The 24490-nt window shown below is 41.2% G+C and overlaps 1 protein-coding gene across 13 annotated transcripts in view; it reads left to right on the top strand.

The window, feature by feature from the left end:
• Positions 1 to 21636, top strand: part of MBTD1 (mbt domain containing 1) — an 80074-nt gene extending 58438 nt beyond the window's left edge. For 7 of the 13 annotated variants that reach the window (XM_064367550.1, XM_064367549.1, XM_064367551.1 and 4 more), the window contains 6 exons: positions 568 to 715; positions 2388 to 2470; positions 2871 to 3105; positions 3610 to 3687; positions 9493 to 9684; positions 18396 to 21636. In XM_064367550.1, coding sequence (XP_064223620.1) covers positions 568 to 715; positions 2388 to 2470; positions 2871 to 3105; positions 3610 to 3687; positions 9493 to 9684; positions 18396 to 18514 — 855 coding nt within the window. In that variant the 3' untranslated portion in view covers positions 18515 to 21636. Of the gene's footprint in view, positions 1 to 567; positions 716 to 2387; positions 2471 to 2870; positions 3230 to 3609; positions 3691 to 9492; positions 9685 to 18395 lie in introns of those variants that run through there. The other 6 variants (XM_064367556.1, XM_064367557.1, XM_064367559.1 and 3 more) reach the window with 4 other exon arrangements.
• The last annotated feature ends 2854 nt before the right edge of the window (positions 21637 to 24490 follow it).

The following is a 24490-nucleotide window of genomic DNA, read 5'->3' as shown; positions in this document are numbered from 1 at the left end:
GACCTTGACTCAAAAAGGGGGAGTGAGGTACTTGTTACAACAGTCTCTGAGGCTTGAAGAAAGGAACAAGAGGACCCTTATGTGGACCATCCTTAGCATCTTCCATAGAGGAGTATGGTTATCTGCAGCATAAAAGAGATCAAGTTGGAGCTTGAAGAAGGTGGAGACAGTTCAGGAAAACTCTCTGTGATAAATCAGAAAGAAAGAAGTAAAAGTGTTACCAAGTAGGACTTGGAGCTTAGCTGAGATTAGATAGGTAAATTTTAAGAGCACTCAGCCCAGTTTCATGATGCTGCAACAGCAGGCGTCTATAGCCATGGTGAAAGGCACTGCTTTTCCCAGACCTCTGAGGTCAGTTCTAGGTAATCCTGCTTTTATTTCTGGAACACGATAGAATTTACATAGATTTTTTTCATTGGAACTACGGTTAACATAACTCAATAAAGAAGCTTGTTTTACTTTTAAGAGACCTTTATATAATAGATTTTCCTTTCTTTTAGAAAGTCAAAATATTTTTATAATAGTGGTATCTAATTTCAAGTACTTAGGATTCTCTTAATTTAAAAGGTGCTAGCTGACGGATTCCTGATGATTGGGATCGATGGCTCAGAAGCAGCAGACGGATCTGACTGGTTCTGTTATCATGCAACCTCTCCTTCTATTTTCCCTGTCGGTTTCTGTGAAATTAACATGATTGAACTTACTCCACCCAGAGGTACTTCATCTAATATAAACACTGGATTTTAATCCTTGCTTTCTTCTTACATGGTTTCTGTTAACAACACTTAACGCAGCCCTAAATTTTCTTGCTGAGTACATATATAATGTGTGTGGATAAACATACATACAAGAGCTGTAGGGTTGCTCTAAAAACATAAAGTACTGTATTCTAGCTTACTTTAATAAATTACAGTAGTATAGAATTTTTCCTGAGCATCTGTGTATTTTATAATATGAACTGGTATTCTCATACTCTGTTGAATCAGTAATATAGGTTCAACAGGCTTATGGCATTGATAATTTTTTTTCCCCCAATAAAGACAGGGTCTTGCTTTGTTGCCCAGGCTGGATTGTGCCCATGGCACAATCATAGCTCACAGTAGCTTCCAACTCCTGGGCCCAAGCAGTCCTTCAACCTCAGCCTCCCTAGTAGCTGAAACTACAGCTGAAAGGCACAACCATGCCTGACTTTTTTTTTCTTTTTTCTTTGTATGTACAGATGGGAATCTCACTATATTACCCAAAGCTGGTCTTGAAGTCCCGGCCTCAAGTGATCCTCCCACCTCAGTCTCCCCAAAGTGCTGGGATTAGGGATGAACCATCACACTTAGCTATGTGGACTTTTTTTTTTTTTTAAGACAGACTGTCTCTGTCACCCAGGCTGGAATGCAGTGGTGCTATCTCAGCTCTCTACAGCCTCTGCCTCCCAGGTTCAAGTGATTCTCCTGCCTCCCCTCCCAAGTAGCTGGAATTACAGGCGTGTACCACCATACCCAGCTAATTTTTGTATATTTCATAGAGACCGCGTTTCGCCATGTAAACCACCCACCTTGGCTTCCCAATGTGCTGGGATTATAGGCATGCGCCACTGCATCCAGCCCTAGGTAGACTTTTAAAAGGATTACTGTTTTACTTATGGTTTAACCAGTGTTTTTCCCAATTTTGGTATTTGAGCATTAAGTTGTTTCTCTAAGAAAGGAGGAAAGCTATAACAGAGGTCTATAAAAATAGTATTTGCTCAGCTAGTTTTCTTTCTTGGTAGGAAAGAAAAATATCACTCCACAGTGTTAGGTGCTAGACTCTTCTAAAGTCTAGGATTGAAAGAGCAAAAATGTACCCTTAGTAAACAGAAAAAGAGAGCCACTTCTGTGTTAGAGTAAGTAGGCACACCAGTGTTTCTAGAAAAGGGAGGGAAATCTATGTAACATAGATTATTGCACTTGGCAGTATTAGCATGAGTTAAAAATTAATCATATAGGCCAGATGCAGTGGTTTACGCCTGTAATCCCAGCACTTTGGGAGACTGAGGCGGGAGGATTACTTGAGACTAGGAGTTTGAGAACAACCTGGGCAATGTAGGGAGACCTTGTCTCTACTAAAAACAGCAAAAAATTAGCCTGTCACAGTGGCATGCACCTGTAGTCCCAGCTACTAGAGCGACTAAGGCAGGAGGATCACTTAAGCCCTGGAGGTTGAGGCTGCAGTAAGCCGTTGAGGGTGCCACTGCACTCCAGCCTGGTTGATAGAGCAAGACCCTGTCTCAAAAAAAATAAAGTTGATCATATAACCTATGCTCTTGAGATTTTGTGCACTGTTACTTTTTGTCTGTATTTTCATATTATGCTAATTTTAAATGAACCTATACTTAAACCAGTTGTGTTTTTTAGGTTACACAAAACTTCCTTTTAAATGGTTTGACTACCTCAGGGAAACTGGCTCCATTGCAGCACCAGTAAAACTATTTAATAAGGTAAATTTAAGTGGGAGTATAATTACGTGAGGACTTTTTGATACCCCACAAATAGAATGTATGTTAATAAAAATGTCTTTGCCTTATATTAGAATTTCTTAGTGGAGATATAAATAAACATAATATAGCAATGAAACAATATAAATTTGTTTTATCTAGGAATCGAAACTTGTTTCCAAAGTATGTTTCATTTTTAATCCGAGTCAAATAGAAATGAATACTTTTCCTAACTAGTTCTTAAATGCTTCACCTTCGTATTATGTTTAAAGAATTATTTGAAATTTATGGTTTAAATTATGTTGTTTAGCTAGTTGCTTCTGTTTTTGGCTTTCTTAGTGATAGTAGGGTTGCACATTCTTTCTTCTTTATACCAATATTAATGTTTTCTTCTCTGTGTCAGGATGTTCCAAATCACGGATTTCGTGTAGGAATGAAATTAGAAGCAGTAGATCTCATGGAGCCACGTTTAATATGTGTAGCCACAGTAACTCGAATTATTCATCGTCTCTTGAGGATACATTTTGATGGATGGGAAGAAGAGTATGATCAGTGGGTAGACTGTGAGTCCCCTGACCTCTATCCTGTAGGGTGGTGTCAGTTAACTGGATATCAGCTACAGCCTCCCGCATCACAGTGTAAGTTGGTATACAGAAAAGGTGTCCTTTTGTAAAAATCAGCAATTCTCCAGAGGACTATCTCACATAAATCATCTTGTGAGCTCACAGGACAAGAATATACCTATGTCTGATTGGTTGCCAGGTAAGACATTAAGACTCAACAACAATATCACAGAATCAGACCATGTGTACCATGGCAGCGTGAACCCAATAGTCAATTACATAATGACTATAGAAGCACAACAGTCACCAAATTAAACTAGACTTACTATTTTAGTGAGTTAAAAATTATAGACTGAAAGTTTATTGGTATGTAATAAATACTTTTGAGTAAATAGTGGAATCTGTCTCGTGTTGAGGCTATAGTTTTGTAGAAACAAGTACCCTTATTTTCAAAGCATCATGTACTTAAATGAGTTTAATGGTCTTGGTAAAGATAGTTCATCTAAGTTGTATCTAGACAACTGTATCATCTAAGTTGTAAGCAATTATTTGGTACCAATTTTCCCTTTTATTTTTCAGCATCAAGAGAAAACCAATCAGCTTCATCAAAACAGAAGAAAAAGGCTAAGTCCCAGCAATACAAAGGACATAAGAAAAGTGGGTCACCACGTGGTGTTCACATACATTTTCTAATTGTTAACTAATTGGAATCACAGTATTCTTGGACAGAAAATGATATCTCTTGTGAGAACTGACGATTGTGCATTATGTATTATGCTTAAAGGTGCAGTATGCCATAAAAGGCAAACCCTTTCAATATATTTTACTGACAGGAGAAATTATTACCACAGTATTTAAAGCATACATGGTAAAGAATAGCGCCTGTGAATGATTCTTGAAATAATATGTAAAACCATTAGAAGTTAATCCTTTTTAAAAACTGTTTAAAAAAATAAATTAGCGGCCGGGCATGGTAGCTCACGCCTGTAATCCCAGCACTTTGGGAGGCCAAGGCGGGTGGATCACCTGAAGTCAGGAGATCGAGACCATCCTGGCTAACACGGTGAAACCCTGTCTCTACTAAAAATGCAAAAAATTAGCCGGGCGTGGTGGCATGCGCCTGTAGTCCCAGCTACTTGGGAGGCTGAGGCAGGAGAATCGCTTGAACCCAGGAGGCATAAGTTGCAGTGAGCCAAGATTGTGCCACTGCACTCCAGCCTGGGCAACAGAGCGAGACTCCGTCTCAAAAAAAAAAAAAAAAAAAAAAAAAAATATTAGCAGACACTTGATGCTTACAGTAGATGTCAAGCCTGATAAACCCATTTTTCTTAGCAAAACTTTCTAGAGTGACACTGGTAAGAAATCCAGGTTGATGGCTAACAAAGTCAAGCTTCAACAAATTTTTATAGAAGTGCTTTCTGTACCATATTTTACCTTACAGTGAATTGTTGTTGGCATTTATAGCCAAAGTAATATAAAATATATTAACTATATTTGATTTTTTTAAATCTTACTTCCCCACCATAGAAAGTCATAGCTTTCTCTCTTCATAAAACTTGTCATGGAATATTTCATTCTTTTTTTTTTTTTTTTTTTTTTTTTGAGAGACAGGGTCTCACTTTGTTGCCCAGGCTGGAATGGAGTGCAGGAACGCAATCTCTGCTCACTACAGCCTTGACCTTCCCTGGCTCAAGCAGTCCTCCTACCCAGCCTCCTGAGTAGCTTGGACCACAGGAACGTGCCGCCAAGAAAGGGGAGGGATTTTTTTAGAGACAGAGTCTCGCCATGTTCCCCAGGCTGGTCTCAAACATCTGGGCTCAAGCGATCTGCCTGCCTTAGCTTCCCAAAGTGCTGGAATTACAGGCATGAGCCACCACACCTGGCCATATTTCATTTCATTCTTAGATAAGGGTTTTTTTTGTTTGTTTGTTTGTTTGTTTTTGAGACAGAGTCTCACTCTATTGCCCAGGCTGGAATACATCTTCAGCTTCCCAGGTACAAGCAATCCTCCCACCTCAGACCCTGGAGTAGCTGACACTATAGGAGTATACCACCATGCCCAGCTGGCTTTTATGTTTTTATAGAAATGTCTCACCATGTTGCCCAGGCTGGTCTCAAACTCCTGGGTTTATGTGTTGCATCTGTCCGCCTCAGCCTCCCAAAGTGCTGGGATTACAGGCGTGATCTGCTGAGTCAGGCCAATTTTTATTTTAAAGATTTTTTTTTATTTTGAGACAGAGTCTTGCTCTGTTGCCAGGCTAGAGTGCAGTAGCACGATCTCGGCTCACTACAACCTCCGCCTTCCAGGTTTAAACAATTCTCCTGCCTCAGCCTCCCAAGTAGCTGGGACGACAGGTGTGTGCCACCACACCCAGCCAATTTTTGTATTTTTAGTAAAGAGGAGATTTCGGCCGGGCGCGGTGGCTCAAGCCTGTAATCCCAGCACTTTGGGAGGCCGAGGCGGGTGGATCACGAGGTCAAGAGATCGAGACCATCCTGGTCAACATGGTGAAACCCCGTCTCTACTAAAAAAATACAAAAAAAATTAGCTGGGCATGGTGGCGCATGCCTGTAATCCCAGCTACTCAGGAGGCTGAGGCAGGAGAATTGCCTGAACCCAGGAGGCGGAGGTTGTGATGAGCCGAGATCACGCCATTGCACTCCAGCCTGGGTAACAAGAGCGAAACTCCGTCTCAAATTTAAAAAAAAAAAAAAAAAAAAAGAGAGGAGATTTCACCACGTTGGCCAGGATGGTCTCCATCTCCTGACCTCGTGATCCACCCGCCTCGGCCTCCCGAAGTGCCAGGATTACAGGCATGAGCCACGACGCCTGGCCAGTAAAGATATTTTTTAAATTAGGCTAGGCACAGTGGCTCACGCCTGTAATCCCAGCAACTTTGGGAGGCCAAGGTGGGCAGATGGCTTGAGACCAGCCTGGGCAACATGGAAAAAATAGAAAGGCAAGCAAGTGGCCAGGCATGGTGGCTTACGCCTGTAATCCAAGCACTTTGGAGGCCAAGGCAGGCAGATCACCTGAGGTCAGGAGTTCAAGACCAGCCTGACCAACATGGAGAAACCCCGTCTTTATTTAAAAAAAAAAAAAAAAGGAAAGGCAAGCTATTTAAAAATTTAAAAGTACACTTGAGAATTAAAACTGGAACAGGTTTTTCCAGCTGACTTGCCACGTATGGTCATTTATGTGCTGATCTGCCTCATTAACAACCTAGAGACTGAAATGGCAAGAACAATCAAACACACTCTGTTCTTACCTTTCTGATGTTTGCTTGTTAAGTGGGAAACTAAAAAATTTCTACTGACCACTGTACTGGTACTTTGAAAAACAAGCTTTCTCCCAGCACAAAACCCAGGTCAGCCTCACACAAGTAGCAACCTACAGGCCTGTCTCTTGACCTCTGTTTATAGGCACAAGCCTCCCACAGGTCCAGAATTATTTTTGCCAAACCAGGCAGATGAAAGGAAGTTCTCATGTATCTGTAAATGAGTAGGAAGAATTCACATGGGAACTTCATTTATGTCAGTGGACTGACAATAGTAGGTGTGATCACTAAGCTTTCTGTGAAGTAAGTAACATCTGCTTTCACTTTCTGTTGGATAAGAATTTGGAATTTCAGAATTTTCTTTCCAAGATGTCAAATTAAGAATGATTTTTATTACTCAGTGGCTATATGACATTGCTTTTTAGAACAAATATATGAGTTTTGTGTAGACAATTCATTTGCCTCCCTCAGTGTGACTCTTGTAGGATTTGTTTTGGTCTTGTGGGGTTTAAATTATTTTGAATTAATGGGCTGGGAATATGGAAAGAAATATGTAATTAATGAAGTAATATTAGCATCCCAGTTTTTAATGATACTTACCATGACTGCAGTTCTAGATTCACTGAAAAAATGAATTTTGGTCTACATGTAACATATTATATTCCTTAACGGTAATGTTTTAATATTTCCTAATAGTATGACAACATCTCTAATGTCTTTAAATTGTTCTTTGGACATAGAAAAGAACCATGGACCCACAGTACCTCATTAGATGCCCTTGGGACCAGATGTGCTTTGGAATTCAGAATTTTTTCAGATTTTAGAAGAGAGATACAGTCTGTGTAACATACATTCTGTAACACTCCAGACTCTGAAGCATTTTCTAAAGCAAATATATATATAAACATTTACATTAAATGGGCCAAATAAAAATTGTAGTTATCACCAAGTGAGGTATGGCTTTGTTGCAAAGCTTTTTTAAAAAACTTTTTGAATGTTGGAATTAGATAAGGAAGTGTAGTGCCGTGTTAAGAAGCGGCAGTTTTTCACTTTAATGGTGCTGCCTCCTCCTCTTACTTTTTTGTTACTCGACAGTTTGTTAGAAAGTTTTCTCACTAAACTTTAGTTACACAAATAAAGAATTTGGGGTTTAGAAACCTGTCATCCATTGCAGGGAGACTGACGTCAATACCAGATGGGCTGTAAAACCTTTTGTTTGTTTTTAAGTTTGCCTTGGGAGATTATCATATTCTGGCTTTGTTGTTTCATCTGATAGCTTGTTGGTCTTTTTGAACTTAAAATCATCTGCTAGTGGTATATTCTGGTAGTACTTGTGTTGTACAGAAAAGCTGACTGGCTTCATTGGTCTAGCTTGCTTGGTAGTAGTAGGCTGTGTTCATGCCCTGAAGGAGGCATAGTTACTGACACTTTTGAGATTATAATGTTCTGCCAAAAGAATCTTATACACTGTATGGTTTCAAAAGCCTCGTTCTCTTAAGGTGTGGTAATTCTAGAGCAGGAAAAGCAGCAGTAATTTCTGCTTTAAATCTCACCATTTTCAGGGACTACTGTAAGTAGTCAGAGTTGGACGTTTCTCCTGGCGTGTTTATCTCTCGAGTAGATAGTATGTTAGGAAAAAGTCTTAAGTTGTTGCTGCGTGTGATTTTGGTTTGGCTCTTGAGTATTGGATCTACTCAGTGACAGCTTAAATCCCACATCATTTTGCATTGGAATACTGTGTGGCTTAGATTTACCTTTTAGTTTTGATTTTGTGAAGCATAATTTTTTATTGTTTGTACTTGGTTCATTCTATCATCTGGAAGAAAACAGACATAACTCAGTTACAAAGATAAGGATCCTTCTGCTTTTTTTTTTTTTTTTTTTTTTTTTTTTTTTTGAGATAAGAGTCTTGCTGTGTCACGCAGCTGGAGTGCAGTGCTGTGATCTCAGCTCAACACCACAACCTCTGCCTCCCCGGTTCAAGCGATTCTCCTGCCTCAGCCTCCCAAGTAGCTGGAATTACAGGCACGCGCCACTGCACCCAGCTAATTTTTGTATTTTTAGTACAGACAGGGTTTCACCATGTTGGCCAGGCTGGTCTTAAACTCCTGAACTCAGATGATCTGCCCATCTCGGCCTCCCAAAGTCCTGGGATTGCACTGTGAGCCACTGTGCTTGGTTCTGCAGTATTTACAGAGTTCACAGTATTTTTTGGTTGACAAAAGCATTGTACATGTCTTGGAAGGCTTATATTTGTATAGAAAACTGTAGCTGAAGGGTGTGATAATTTTTTTTTCTTTTTTTTTTGAGACAGAGTCTCACTTTGTTATTCAGCCTGGAGCACAGTAGTGCATTCATAGCTCACTGCAGCCTTGAACCCCTGGGCTCAAGCAAATCTCCCACCTCAGACTCTGGCCATGCCTAGCTAAATTTTTTTTTTTTTTTTTTTTTTGTAGACACAGGTCTCACTATGTTGCCCAGGCTGATCTTAAACTCCTGGCCTCAAGCCATCATTCTTCTGCCTTGGCCTCCCAAGGTGCTGGGATTACAGGCATGAGCCACCATGCCCAGCCTGATAAATTTGTTTCAGAATAAATCAGATTGCTTAAGAATTTGCAGGCAATAAGCTTTGAATTTGGAAATACTTTTCAGAGTGAGAATTGGATTTTCTAAAAGTGAATTGTAAACTAAAAGTTAGGGGAACACAACTAAAAGTTAGGGGAGCACATCTCCTATCAGTAACATCCTGCACCCAGATAATTCATTTAAACTGTTTTGCTTTGATTTCTCCACCAGCGTTTGAGCCTATGAGCTATGAAATGCTACCCTAAAAGTAGTGTTTTAAGACCCTTTCTTTCTTCCATTGAGTTTTTACCCCACCTCAAGCAGAGACTCTCTTGAAAGAAATTAGCCAGCTGTTCTTAAAGCTCTCTGTAATTCATTTTACTTTGTCTTGTTTTAAATTTACTTGAGAGTCAGAACAAGTATTACCAGACTCTCAGAGAGTAGAAACCATCTCCCCCAACACACACACACCCTCTCTCTTGTTTTCAGAAATACAAACTTTGCATAATTGGTTCTCTTTTCAGAGTGTCCTGTGCAACACAACTTTCCTAGTTATATAATGCACTTTTCTTACCACGCATGTAAGTGAAAGCTTACTTTAGTCTGACTTGATATTTAGAGAGGAAGATGCCAGTTGGGAAGAAGCCTGTCAGTTTGTCGAGCCTGCCCATGACAGGTGGGGTGCGGAGGAGCTTCTCTGGTGACGAAGAGTTGACTCCTCCTCCATATCGAACCCTTCCAGCACAGACAGCCCCGGAGGCCTTCCCACCTCCCAGCACTAGCCGAGAGTTCAGTCCCAGCCTCAAAACAGGTAATTAGTCACATCAGCACCTCAGGTACTTCAGAGGGTAAAAGTACTGGGTAGGGTGGTGGGAGACAAAGCATGGTCTGGCATGACAGATGCTGACTCATTGAATTTTTTTTTCTTTTTCTTTCAACTAAAGAATTCATTTCACTAGTCCTTAATAGTCACTTCACTAGGACAAAACATCAGGGAAGGATTTTTACTTTGTTACAAAATACTTCTGAGCTTCAAATAAGGGTAGTTATAATTTCAAGTTCTAGAATTGTGAGACAACTTGTAATATTTCATGGTTTTGAACATTCCTCATTGCAGAATTATATGTAGCTTGACCTGGGGATAAAGTGTGTCATTAGGGATAAGTCTGTCTGATTAATCAGACACAAAAATGAGGCTTTGTTCATATTTCCTAGTGTCTCATCCATGGAAAGGATGTGTTTTGAATTCCAGTTTAATTTCAGTTTTGGCAGTAAAGTGATCACAATTTTAGTTGAATAACAAATTTGGAAATATGATACTTGTATTTTATTATTTCCACAAGCTCATGATCATATGTGTAGAGTGATTAAATGGTAATTGAATTTTTTTGAGTTTAATTGGTTAGGCCAGGGTAGTAGATTGTAAGGAAGACTGCAGAAGGTTTTGCCCTTTGTAATTACTAAGAGCAGGCTTGGTATTATCATAGGGTCTGAGAAGGACTTCACTTACGTATGATGAACTTCAGGCATGAGTATAGATCAGATCATACAGCTTCAAAGCCAAAGTTATACTTGCCTTGGCATATGTTCTGTCGTATGCTAACTATTGCCTTTAGACTAAAGTGTTTTCTCTAATCAGCATTCTGTAAAAGGTCTTGCATGTTGAAAACCTAGATGGGACTTGTTACCTAGCTCTGTTTTCTTCTCATTCTTCTGTTTGCTAATATTTTGCACCTAAAGGGGTTTTCTTGTTTGTTTCTGTTGTTGGTTATTTGAGGTTTTTGGCCATTTTAGGATGTGTTCTTTAGCTTTTGCCTCCCTCACAGTGTATTATTAGGTCATCTTGCCCCTTCCCAGTCTGTTTCTCTGAAGATCACTGTGATACTCTCATATCCAGAGGAAATTACTTCTTTTGTATGAAAAACAAATTAGGATTGTCAATCCAGTGTTACCTGCTCTTTAACAAAAAAATGCTCAAAGTCTAAAGAGCATTCCAGTTTCTTGTCTGTTTAGCTTTTTTCCTTTTGCACTTCTGTATGACATAGTCTGGTGTTAATTAAGTATGGCTATTGCGAGTTCCAAATGTATTTGAGCTTTTATTGCATCTTGGATGTATTTTCTTTAAGCATGAGGCTGATTTTGAAGATGTATGTCACATTTCGTGACAGGTTACTGATTCATTTAAAACAGAACTTCTGGCACTGGCAAAACCCCAGCATTTGGAGTAGACATACTAGATAGAAACTACCTGGCCTCCTTTGTGACTTCCTTCTTCCACTTGTGTTTCTAGTATCTTCTGAGCTGAGTTTGTGGGACTTGTGATTTTTCTCTGATGAAACTAAGTAGGGACTACATTGCTACCTTAACTATTTGAAAGCTATCGTTTCCTTAGCTGTTGAGAGAGTTTATTATTTTTGGGCTTCATAGCTGAAAAAATGTGATTTCGGTTAGCTTATCTCCTGAAATGTTAGTGATTAGTGTCAGCAAAGTGACTTCCTTCTAAAACAGGAGCTAAGAAAAGGCATTCATGTAGAAAGTGACATTCAACCACAGGATCTGTTTTATTTCATCCATCATTTATTGAGAAGGCCTGGAAAGGAGAAATGATTCATGTGAAGATATCAGACAGGCTTTGCTTTAGATTACATGAAAACAATGAAACTTTGCATTAAAACATTGCACATCTGAGTGAGTGTTTCACCTTTATCTTGAGTGAGTTTTTTTAGCGCATCATTTTCATATTTTAACATAACTAGAAGCATAATCCAGAAATTTGTTGTTAGTGGTAATACATATAGCTTCAGGATATGCTTTAGAATCTCAGCTTTTTCTTGCATTTTTTTAAAAAACATCTGTTTGAATGAAACATGTTTGATCTTGAACCACGATAATTCTTTTCTCATTCATTTAGCCATCCAGTCATCATATAACAAGATACTGTTTTAATCAACCTTTTATTGTGGGTACTGCACCTTTAATGAAACCTGGGTTTGTTTTCTTGTCCATGTGTTTATGTTCTAGGTATTGTTAAAATGGCCCTCACACTGAATCACTGCATGCTGGTTAGAGTTGAAGGATAACTGTTAGACACTTGATGTTGTTCCTCATAAAAACATTTTTATTTATATTAAGTAATTTTTTTGATGAAAGGAAGAACCAACTGCACAGTCCTGTTTGCTCTACTTTTGAACAGTCTGATGGGTGTTTGTTTGCTATGATTATATGCATAACGTATTCACTTTTCTGTCTTTGGCCAGTTAAATTTTTGATCACTAATACCAAAACCAGTACCAAATAAATTGCTGTCTCTCAAAAGATTATTCTTGGCTGGGCACAGTAGCTTACACCTGTAATCCCAGCACTTTGGGAGGCCAAGGCAAGTGGATCACCTGAGGTCAGGAGTTCGAAACCAGCCTGGCAAATATGGGAAAACCTCATCTCTCCTAAAAATACAAAAATTAGCCAGGCATGATGGTACACACCTGTAATCCCAGCTACTTGGGAGGCTGAGGCAGGAGAATCGCTTGAACCTGGGAGGCTTAGGTTGCAGGGAGCTGGAGGTTACAGTGAGCCGAGATTGTTCCACTGCACTTCAGCCTGGATGACAGAGCAAAACTCCGTCTCAAAAAAAAAAAAGATTATTATTATTTTTTTTTTTTGAGGCGGAGTTTTGCTGTTATTACCCAGACTGGAGTGCAATGGCGCGATATCGGCTCACCGCAACCTCCGTCTCCTGGGTTCAAGCAGTTCTCCTGCCTCAGCCTCCTGAGTAGCTGGGATTACAGGTGCGCACCACCATGCCCAGCTAATTTTTGTGTTTTTAGTAGAGACGGGGTTTCACCTTGTTGACCAGGATGGTCTCGATCTCTTGACCTCGTGATCCACCCGCCTCGGCCTCCCAAAGTGCTGGGATTATAGGCGTGAGCCACCGCGCCTGGCAAAAAAGATTATTCTTTAAATTAGTAAGTAAGATGTCAGCGACCATTCTTTTTACACTAATTGCTTGTAACTAAAATCAAGACATGGGTCAGGCATGGCAGCTCGCACCTGTATTCCAGCCCTTGGGGAGACCGAGGTGGGCAGATCATGAGGTCAGGAATTCAAGACCAACCTGACCAACGTGGTGAAACCCCATTTCTACTAAAAAAGAAAATAAAGACCTGAAGTATTTTTCTGACTGTACTATTTGACTTTAAAAGTTGTAGCAGGGCCAGGCGCGGTGGCTCACGCCTGTAATCCCAGCACTTTGGGAGGCCGAGGCGGGTGGATCACGAGGTCAAGAGATCGAGACCATCCTGGTGAACATGGTGAAACCCCGTCTCTACTAAAAATACAAAAAATTAGCTGGGCACGGTGGCGCGTGCCTGTAATCCCAGCTACTCAGGAGGCTGAGGCAGGAGAATTGCCTGAACCCAGGAGGCGGAGGTTGCGGTGAGCCGAGATCGCGCCATTGCACTCCAGCCTGGGTAACAAGAGCGAAACTCCGTCTCAAAAAAAAAAAAAGTTGTAGCAAGGCTGGGTGCAGTGGCTCACACCTGTAATCCCAGCACTTTGGGAGGCTGAGGTGGGCGGATCACAAGGTCAGGAGTTCAAGACCAACCTGGCGAACGTGGTGAAACCCCGTCTCTACTAAAAATACAAAAAAATTAGCCTGGCGTGGTGTCGCGCGCCTGTAATCCCAGCTATTCAGGAGGCTGACGGAGGAGAATCGCTTGAACCCAGGAGGCGGAGGTTGCAGTGAGCTGAGATTGCACCACTGCACTCCAGCCTGGGCGACAGAGGGGGACTCCGTCTCAAAAAAAAAAAAAAAAAAGGTTGTAGCAATTTTAATATTATTCCACATGATGATACTGCCTTTGCCTCATGAAAAACTTAAATGACATACTACCTATCCAGATACTCTATTGAGTTCTCATTCTGCTCTAAATTGACTTCTTTTCTCTGTATGAGCAGTTTTCAATTCACATCCCGTAATGTGTATCCTCTCACTTCATTTATTAATGAAAAGATACGAAATAGAGTAAAACGAAGAACTTTTACCTTTGATTTGGAGCCAGATGCCTGCAGGGGCTGGTGGTTACCTAAGTGAGTATTGTGGGTAGCATGGGTGGTGAGTTCTGTGATGTACAGATCTCAAGCTGCCCAGATGCAGGATATAGTAGCCAGTCAGTTCCCATTGATCACAGCTATTTAAGGATGCTGCACTCATGTTGCCAAGTCTGTCTACTTTTCAGATTTTCATGTGAATTAATCTTGTTTTGAAATACCCAGTCAAGGGCCAGGCGCGGTGGCTCATGCCTGTAATCCCAGCACTTTGGGAGGCCGAGGCGGGTGGATCACGAGGTCAAGAGATCGAGACCATCCTGGTCAACATGGTGAAACCCCATCTCTACTAAAAATACAAAAAATTAGCTGGGCATGGTGGCGCGTGCCTGTAATTCCAGCTACTCAGGAGGCTGAGACAGGAGAATTGCCTGAACCCAGGAAGCAGAGGTTGCGGTGAGCCGAGATCGCGCCATTGCACTCCAGCCTGGGTAACAAGAGCGAAACTCCGTCTCAAGAAAAAAAAAGAAAAAGAAAAAGCTGGGCGCGGTGGCTCACGCCTGTAATCCCAGCACTTTGGGAGGCCGAGGCGGGTGGATCACGAGGTCAAGAGATCGAGACCAGCCGGGTCAACATGGTGAAACCCCGTCACTACTAAAAATACAAAAAATTAGCTGGGCATGGTGGCGCACGCCTGTAATCCCAGCTACTCAGGAGGCTGAGGCAGGAGAATTGCCTGAACACAGGAAACGGAGGTTGCGGTGAGCCGAGATCGCGCCATTGCGCTCCAGCCTGGGTAACAAGAGCGAAACTCCATCTCAAAAAAAAAAAGAAAAAAGAAATAAAAGAAATACCCAGTCAAATGCATAAAGAACCATTCAAATGTGTAAGGAGACCAGGCGCATTGGCTCACGCCTGTGATCCCAACACTTTAGGAGGCCAAGGTGGGCAGATCACATGAGGTTAGGAGTTCCAGACCAGCCTGGCCAACATGGTGAAACCTCGTCTTTACAAAAATACAAAAGAATTCACTGGGCATCATGGTACACACCTGTAATCCCAGCCACTCGGGAGGCAGAGGCATGAGAGTCACTTGAACCCAGGAGGCAGAAGTTGCAGTGAGATGAGATCACGCCATTGCACTACAGTGTGGGTGATGGAGTCAGATTATGTCTCAAAAAAAAACGCACAGGGCCCAAGCAAGAGTGGGAAAAGCAGTTTCTGACTTCTGATTTAGCAGATTCATGTATGCTAAGGAAGTTGGGGAAGAAGGTAGCATTGCTCACCATGGGACTAGATTCCAGTGGATATGTTAGCACAAGAGACCACCTCATCTGTTCTTTAAATTATTTCAGCTCAACTTTGGTTAGACAGTAACTTTTTAAGAAACCTGATCACGGCTGGGCATGGTGGCTTATAGCTGTAATCCCAGCACTTTGGGAGGCCAAGGAGGGTGGATCACCTGTGGTCAGGAGTTTGAGACCAACCTGGCCAACATGGAGAAACCCCGTCTCTACTAAAAATAAAAAAATTAGCCAGGTGAGGTGACAGGTGTCTGTAATCCCAGCTACTCAGGAGGCTCAGGCTGGAGAATCACTTGAATCCTGGAGATGGAGGTTGCAGTGAGCCGAGATCACACCATTGCATTCCAGCCTGGGTGACAGAAAAAAAGAGAAATCTGAACACATCTTAGAGAGGTTGGTAGTTACTGAAACTAGTATCTGACAACCTAGCTGAGGTCATTTTCTTTCTTTTTTTTTTTTAAAGATGGGGTTTCACCATGTTGGTCAAGCTGGTCTTGAACTCCTGGCCTCAGGTGATCTGCCCGCCTTGGCCTCCAAAGTGCTTGGATTACAGGCGTGAGCCACCACACCCGGCTGCTGAGGTCATTTTCATTAGGGGAAAAAATGCAGACAAGTCGGTTTTTGAATGAAAAAGTTCTACAGGCTTAAGGGAAAATATACAGGGCAATCTTGTGGTACTAGATAATTGTGTTGAGGGCCAGTAACAAGAAGCATTTATGAAAAGAAGACAGGAAAATCTCAGAATTAAACTCAGCCTAAAATTTTTGCCAAAAACCAATTTGGACCCAAAAAGATGAAATTTCTTTCTCTTCATCCTTGCTCGTGGATTAGAAAGAGCCCTCTTGTCACTACGAATTCTGCTAGCATGACTTCTGTGGCTACTCAGAAACCTAAGCTCCACCTAAAATACTGGAAACTCAGGTACATTGGCGCACTCCTGTAATCCCAGCTACTCAGGAGGCTGAGGCAGCAGGTTGCTTGAGGCTAGGAGTTCAAGTCCAGCCTGGGCAACATAGTGAGACCCCCCATGTCTTTATATATGTAAATGAAACTGAAAAGCAGTTTTCCATACTAAAGACCTATGGAAACGTGACTGTGCTGTTAATTGGTTTTCATTAAAAAGTAAGTTATTGGATAAGAACTCAGGCAGGCACTCAGCCTTGAACTGGCCTCCTGCCATGTCCCACACATTGCTAGGACTGTATAAGCATTAGCCATCACACCCAGCTCAGGAGTTAAATGTTCGTTTTTCTTGGTAGAGGGGAGGTACACAGGGTCTCGCTCTGTCACTCAGGCTAGAGTGCAATGACACAATCATAGGTCACAGTAATATGGAACTACAGGTTTGCACCACCATACCCAGCTCTTTTATTTTTTTCCTTTTTTCATAGAGATAGGGATTTGTTATGTTGCCCAGGCTGCCACCACATCCAGCCCAGATTTTTTTTTCTTCTTTCATTTTTGGAGGTAGAGTCTCACTGTCGCTGAGGCTGGAGTGCAATGGCAGGATGTTGGCTCGCTGCAACCTCTGCCTCCCAGGTTCTCAGCCTCCCGAGTAGCTGGGATTACAGGCACACACAACCACACCTGGCTAATTTTTTGTATTTTTAGTAGCCATTGATTTTCACTATGTTAGCCAGACTGGTCTTAAACTCCTGACCTTGTGATCCGCCCATCTAAGCCTCCCAAAGTATTGGGATTATAGGCGTGAGCCACTGTGCCCAGATTTATTTTTTATAAATATGTTACATCTTTATATAATTTATGGGTTGTTTTTTTTTTATAGAGATGGAGTCTCATTCTGTTGCCCAGGCTGGAGTGTAGCGGTGTGATCTCAGTTCACTGCCAACCTCCGTCACCCAAGTTCAAGCTATTCTCTTGCTTCAGCCCTAGTAGCTGGGACTATAGGCTCACACCACCACGTCCAGCTACTTTTTTTGTGTTTTTTGTAGAGACGGGGTTTCACCATGTTGACCAGGCTGTTCTAGAACTCCTGACCTCAGGTGATCCACCCGCTTTGGCCTTCCAAAGTGTTGGGATTACAGGCATGAGCCACCACACCTGGCCAATTTATATATAATTTTTTAATGTTTCTACTTAACATCACATTTCTATCTTTTTCTTCAGAGAATATTTTTAATAAAAGTACGCCTTGGGGCCAAGCATGGTGGCTCACGCCTATAATCCCAGCACTTTGGGAGGCTGGGGTGGGTGGCTCATGAGATCAAGAGATTGAGACCATCCTGGAAGGGGTGAAACCTCGTCTCTACTAAAAATACGAAAATTAGCTGGGCGTGGTGGCAAACACCTGTAGTCCCAGCTACTCAGGAGGCTGAGGTGGGGGAATCGCTTGAACCTGAGAGACGGAGGTTGCAGTTAGCCAAGATGGCGCCACTGCACTCCAACCTGGCCAGACAAAGTCTCAAAAAAAAAAAAGGACTCCTTGGGAATAATAATATATTGAAGTCATATTTATTGTATTGAGAATTATTAAAGATTGTATTTAAGAGGCCGGCCGCAGAGTGGTTCACTCCTGTAATCCCAGCACCTTGGGAGGCCAAGGCAGGCAGATCACGAGGTCAGAAGATTGAGACCATCCTGGCCAACATGACAAAACTGTCTCTACTAAAGTACAAAAATTAGCCGGGCATGGTGGCACATGCCTGTAATCCCAGTACTCGGGAGGCTGGGAGATGGGAATCACTTGAACCCGAGAGGCAGAGATTGCAGTGAGCCAGGATTACGCCACTGCACTCCAGCCTAGCGACAGAGTGAGACTCTGTCTCAGGAAAAAAAAAAAAAGATTTCACTTAAGAACCATTGCAAGAACTACGTGATTGTTTGTACAAACATTGACATAAAAGTGAATACTTAATCATAAACAAAATTCTCTGCCAGATTAGTGAGCATTATTACCCCACACATTTCATTGAAGATGTCCATTGTGTAGTGTTCCTTATGCAGTATGGTTCCTTTCCAGAACATTCCTTAACTGCTAATATACTTTGAAAATTAAAATTAACTGAATGCTCATACTTCAGGGATTTAACTTTAAGTTACTGAGGAAATGAAGAAGTCTTATTAACTGTAAGGCTGATGGAACATGAAGATTACAGGCAATCTGAGTACTCTAGTGAGACTTAATAGACCATATGTTTCTCTCTCTCTCATTCAGTGACGACATTGCAGCTGAAGGAGGAGTTGCTGGATGGAGAGGATTATAATTTCCTCCAAGGAGCTTCTGATCAGGAAAGCAATGGCTCTGCCAACTTCTACATCAAACAAGAGCCGTGAGGTGGCTCAGAAACTGAGGGCGGGAGGGGAAGGATTTTACACAGGACTGATTTATAATCAATCCAGCTGTACAGGGGGCTATTCTACTGGGACATTTTGCTAAACGTAGAAGATTTCAGTTCCAGATTTTTCAGGGGGGTGGGGAAACTATTTTAGTCGGGGGGGTGGGGAAATTTTCGATTTATAAAGATGGACAATTTTTGTGTTGTATTTGAAGCTTTTGAAAGAATTTTGTAATATTTTCCAAGTTTGGATTTATGTGCATTGTTAACAAGAACTGAAATTCTAACTTTTTTGGTAAGATTAAAGTTTAGGTAGCAGGATTGAAGGAAATGATTTAAGAAGGATATAGTTGTTAAATGCAAATGAACTGTCATTACAAATGAACCTTTTTGGTACCTGTTGGGAGATTTTGGGATATTTAGAAGTTAGGCCAGTCACATCTCCAGCTTCCTTTGCTGCAGAAATATGCAACTGAACTCCTCATGGAGGGGTCATCACCACATAGGTCATGGAAGGGGTCCTTATTTCTGCTTGTTGGCATTTTATCACAGCCCATTTTAAATGTTTGTACAGAAATATTTTACATTCTGTGAAAACTTATTTGGAGTTCTATATGAAACTGGAAGAACTCTGGATACTTTTATATGTTCTGTTTTAATTAAAAAAATGATAAAAATTATCCTAACACTAAAGTGTTAAACTGGAATGGTTGACAGGATATACAGGATCTCCGTCTACATGTTGAGGGGTTGGGGAAAATGCAATATTGTCCTAAGTTTATTTTGTTTTCCTTACTGAAGAAAATACCCCACAAAAGGGATTCTGATCATTTCTCTGCCATTTCCCTCTGTCTGTGAGATAACAACTTGGTATAACCACAACCAAAAAGAGATGTTCTGTATTATCAGGAGAATCGGATTGAAAGTCATTCAAAGCCAAAATAAGTTTAGATTTCAAAATCATTCCAGTTCTGCTTTTATCTATCCTGGATATGGTAGAAAACTAATTTGAAAGAGAATTTAATTTTCTTAAAATTCCATATACACACACATACACACACACACACACACAATTGTCTTTAATTGTATTCAGGATTTGTTTTAATAACCGATTTAGACCATTTTGAACATTCCCTGTTTTAAAATTCACATGGCTTCCTTTAAAAAAAAAAAAAGGATACAAGGGTAAATTGGTGAAAGGTTTGCTCTCTGCATTTTCTAACTTTCTACTGAGCTGTGACTGAATGAGAGCGCTCTAGCGTTTACCAGTGAGGTTCATAAACTAAACTCTCAGGAATTAATTGCATCTGTTCTCGAAGTGCTTCTGGGTCTTAGCCTGGCCTCTTCAGAGTGGTAATATTGACCATCTTCTCTGGAATATAGGTAGGGCTAATTAGAAATTAATCAAAATGATTAACCTCTACAGTCCTTCAGCCTATGGAATGCTTTAAAAAATGTTAATGGAAAGCCCCAGGAGACCATTTTAGGTAAGATTTTTGTTTGAATTTTAAAATGCATAGAACGTTAAAAAACCAGCAATTTATTTTCTAAAATATTGCTCTACTTTTGGGAATAATAACATTGGTAATACGCACAGGTTTACCTCATTCTATGCAAGAGGGTTAATAACATAAGGTTTTGTAATAGCTACTGGAAGTAAAATTTATTACTTTATAGTGTAAGAATGTATGGAATCGCATGTCACCATTTAATACCGACTCTTTAGGGGCATAAATGCAGATTACATCAACACAAGTTGATTCTCATGTGTCAAATGTATGTGAATTCAGCTGTTAAATTACTGGATATTTATCTTAACATTGCTGAGAGGGACCTACTGTAAATGTGACATCCTCACACTTCCCATATCTTTAACTTTGAAAAATCTTCTCGTAAACTTAAAGCCTAGAAGTATTCCAAAGCAAGGGTTACAGCAGTCTTTATTCTCAGGCTCACTGAATGAAACCCAGGACTAATTTCACAGTACAGGCACAAGAAGCCTGTTGTATGGTGTACTCTGCCAGTACCTTGGATTTAGGGGCTCCATGGGGAACTGAATAAACCAGGAAAGAGATGATTTGGAGCCAGTCAGTCCTGGTAATATATGAAATGCTCATTTACAGCTAGCTTTCATAAGCTTCCAATTCTACAGCAAAACCAGGCTCTGAGTGTTTTAGAATTTCCTAATTCATGAAGTGTTTCTTGTCTTGATCCCATGACCAGCAGTTGAAGGTTGGTAAGGACTTTCCTACAGTCTAAACACAACCTAAAGCCCTCTTTATTGTTCACACTAACTCCTGCTGCTGACAGACAAAAAAAATGAATGCAGAGGAGATTTATGTCTTAGCCATAACTCCAGTTGTACAACTCAGTCGCCCCATTCTCCTTTACGGTTCAAAATGTACTGCTGACCTTTGGTTTGCTTTTCTGTTTTGTTTTGTTTTTTCCTGTTAGGATTTATTTGGGGACTTTTGGTAGTTTAAACTCTTTAACCTTTTCCTTGCTGTGTATGAGGAAAGCTAAAGCTGTTATCAACTTCTTATTCTACGATACTAACACGGGTTTTCAGTGTTTGTTTGTTTTTATTATTATTAATTTTGCGTGATGTGAATACCCTCTCCCATCAATATTTGTATTATGGTGCTATATATTGGTAATGATCCTTTAATATTGGGAAGGGATTTTAAAAATACTGTGATTAAACTGGGTTTCTTCCTTTGATTTTCATATTTTAAATAAAGCCACAGTCATTTATACAAAAGAAAAGCATCTGTCCCTGGGCAAATATTTTGAGGACAGAGTCAAAGTAAACTGCATAAGGTTTTTACATCATTTCTGTATGTATTTGATATATAGATCAATATCTGTACAAATTTAATCTTTTATTTTCTTGGTAACTCGTGATCATTGAGAAAGTGTTTGAAACTTTCTCATGAAGTGTATATATAATGGAGTGAAAAATTCCTTTGGAGAAATTTATGTTGCTTTCATTTTTACCAAATTGCAAATTTTGAGCATGGATGTGAAAAGCATTAAAATTATAACTTTGTGTACAAGATGAAAATAATTCACTAAATTTGCCCTTTTTTACACAAAATAAAATGTTAAAGTTAAGCTGGATTTGAGCGGTTCTTTAACATGCTTTGGTTTGGGGGGTTGCTTTTCTATTGCGTGCCCACTATAAACACTCTGAAAGTTGGCTCAGTCCCTTCCTCTAATAAGGGACAGCAGGCGCATGAGTGCTGTGAGGAAGAATTTACCACCAGCTCGTGAGGGAGCCAAGAGTAGTATGGTGAGACTTATGGACAAGGTGCGTTGGCGGTGGAATTTCATGGGCAGGGAGGGAAAGGGCAAAAACCACAGCAGGAGCCAAGGTGAATACAGACCTGTATGGGGAAGTTAAATCACCTTAGCTAGAACGTTGTGTTTTGGGGTTGGCATGCTTAGTAGACTTTTTATTTTTTAACTCCATTAACCTCAGCGGCAAAATTAATCGGATGTAAATAAAAGTGTCCCAGCTAGCTCTTGCCCTTAACATTAAAAGGGGATGCAAAAAAGCCTTCCTTTACCCACAGCTGACTCTTTGGAAAATTATTCAACTTTTACTGCAGATGCAGTTGGTAGAGATATTTATGAATTGGAAAAGGATATTTAAGATAGTAATGAGATGGACTGGGTCTCTTCAGGGATTAATTTCACGCTTTAGAAAAATGTAACGCATTTGGCGAGGCATAGTGGCTCACACATGTAATCCCAGCACTTTGGAAGGCTGAGGCAGGTGATTCACCTGAGGTCAGGAGTTCAACAGCAGCCTGACCAACATAGAGAAACCCCATCTCTACTAAAAATACCAAATTAGCCGGGCATGGTGGCACCTGCCTGTAATCCCAGCTACTTAGGAGGCTGAGGCAGGAGAATCGATTGAACCCGGAAGGTGGAGGTTGCGGTGAGCTGAAATCGCAACATTGCACTCCAGCCTGGACAGCAAGAGCAAAACTCGGTCTCAAAGAAATAAAAAATATATTAAAAATATAAAATGGGGCTGGGCGCAGTGGCTCACACCTGTAATAGCACTTTGGGAGGCTGAGGCGTGTGGATCATGAGGTCAGAAGATCGAGATCATCCTGACCAACATGGTGAAACCCAGTCTCTACTAAAAATACAAAAATTAGGTGGCTGTGGTGGCGGGTTCCTGTAATTAATTCCAGCGCCACTCAGGAGGCTGAGGCAGGAGAATCGCTTGAACCCAGGAGGCAAAGGTTCCAGTGAGCCGAGATCACACCACTGCACTCTAGCCTGGGTGACAGTGTAAGACTCCATCTATATATATAAAATATAGAAATATATATATATATGAAAAATATGCATTCCAACAAAAAAGCCTAATTTCTAATTTCTGCCCTGCTTTCTACCATACGTGATTTGAACAGTTGCCTTAGTAAGCTGGAATTCCCAGGTTGGTGCTCATTTACTATCCCGTGAGCTTTGATAAATATATTTTTCTTTCTTTTTTCCTTTTTTTTTTTTCTTTGAGATGGAGTCTCGCTCTGTCACCCAGGCTGGAGTTCAGTGGTGCAATCTCAGCTAACTGCAACCCCCAACCCCCGGGTTCAAGCGATTCTCCTGCCTCAACTTCCCAAGTGGCTGGGATTACAGGCATATGCCACCACACCCGGCTAATTTTGTATTTTTAGTAGTAATGGGGTTTCACCATGTTGGTCAGGCTGGTCTCAAACTCCTGACCTCAGGTAATCCGCCTGTCTCACTTCCTCGGCCTCCCAAGGCGCTGGATTACAGTTGTGAACCAGTATTTCTCATTCAATTCTAACAAATTGAGTCATAACATCCAAAACCTTACTCAGCTTTTACCACTACAGATTGAGATCACTTACCCTCCAAACTCACACTTCCTCACTCACTCGGGAAACTATTTAAAGGCAGTTAAAAAAAAAATGGTGGGCCGGGTGCGGTGGCTAACGCCTGTAATCCCAGCGCTTTGGGAGGCCAAGGCAGGTGGATCACTTGAGGCCAGGAGTTCGTGACTAGCCTGGCCAACGTGGTGAAACCCTGTCTCTATTTAAAAAAAAAAAATGGCGGCAGTAAAGCATAGTGGCCATGGGCATGGAGTCTGAAGCCAGCTCTCTGGCTGGAAACTGGCTCTTCCTCCACTGGCTAGTTATGTAACGTGGCTCAGTTTCCTCCGTTGTAAACTGGTGCCTGCCTCCCCAGAGTCATGAAGGTGCAATGAATGCGTGTCTGTAAAGTTCTTTGAACAGCCCTGGCAGAGTAAGCCCATGCTTTGCTGCTGCTCCTAACCCAGGTTCCTCCACCAGCCTGCATCAGTGTCACCAGGGAGCACAGTGAGATGCAGGTGCTCAGGAATATCAAACTTCCGCTTACCTCTAATGAGAATTTAACATATATAAACATAGATGAATTACATTTGAAATTGAGGAATGATTTTTAAAATGTTAAACTTACCAATTGTTGAAACTAGAATCTAGACACTTTTTTTTGTACTAAAACATTAAAAGTATTACATCATTCCGAAGGAAAATAGTTTTCTCCCTACTCTGTCACTGGCCTCAATGCTTCTGACAGCTGATGTAAGGGGGCATTTCCCTTCACACCAAGCATTTCTCTGCAGTTACCAGCTGGGTGTCCTCTCCTTCAACTCTGATGCTGTCTACCTGGATTCAGATCACACAGGTTAAGGACTCCAGCCTGCAAGACTGCCCCTATTTCAGATGCCAATTGCAAGCCCCAGGTTACAACTTTTTTTTTTTTTTAGAGACAGGGTCTCGCTGTGTTGCCCAGGCTGGAGTGCAGTGGCTATTCACAGGCATGATCCCACTACTGATCAGCACGTGAGTTTTGACCTGCTCCGTTTCCAACCTGGGCTGGTTGACCCCTCCTTAGGCAACCTGGTGGTCTCCCACTCCCGGGAGGTCACCATATTGATGCCGAACTTAGT

The sequence above is a fragment of the Aotus nancymaae genome, unplaced genomic scaffold (assembly GCF_030222135.1).
Source record: "Aotus nancymaae isolate 86718 unplaced genomic scaffold, 86718_ANA_hifiasm-v0.15.2.pri h1tg000072l, whole genome shotgun sequence".
Taxonomy (NCBI): Eukaryota; Metazoa; Chordata; class Mammalia; order Primates; family Aotidae; genus Aotus; species Aotus nancymaae.
The sequence above is the reverse complement of the archived record's forward strand: the minus strand, read 5'-3'. Positions and strand labels throughout refer to the sequence as shown.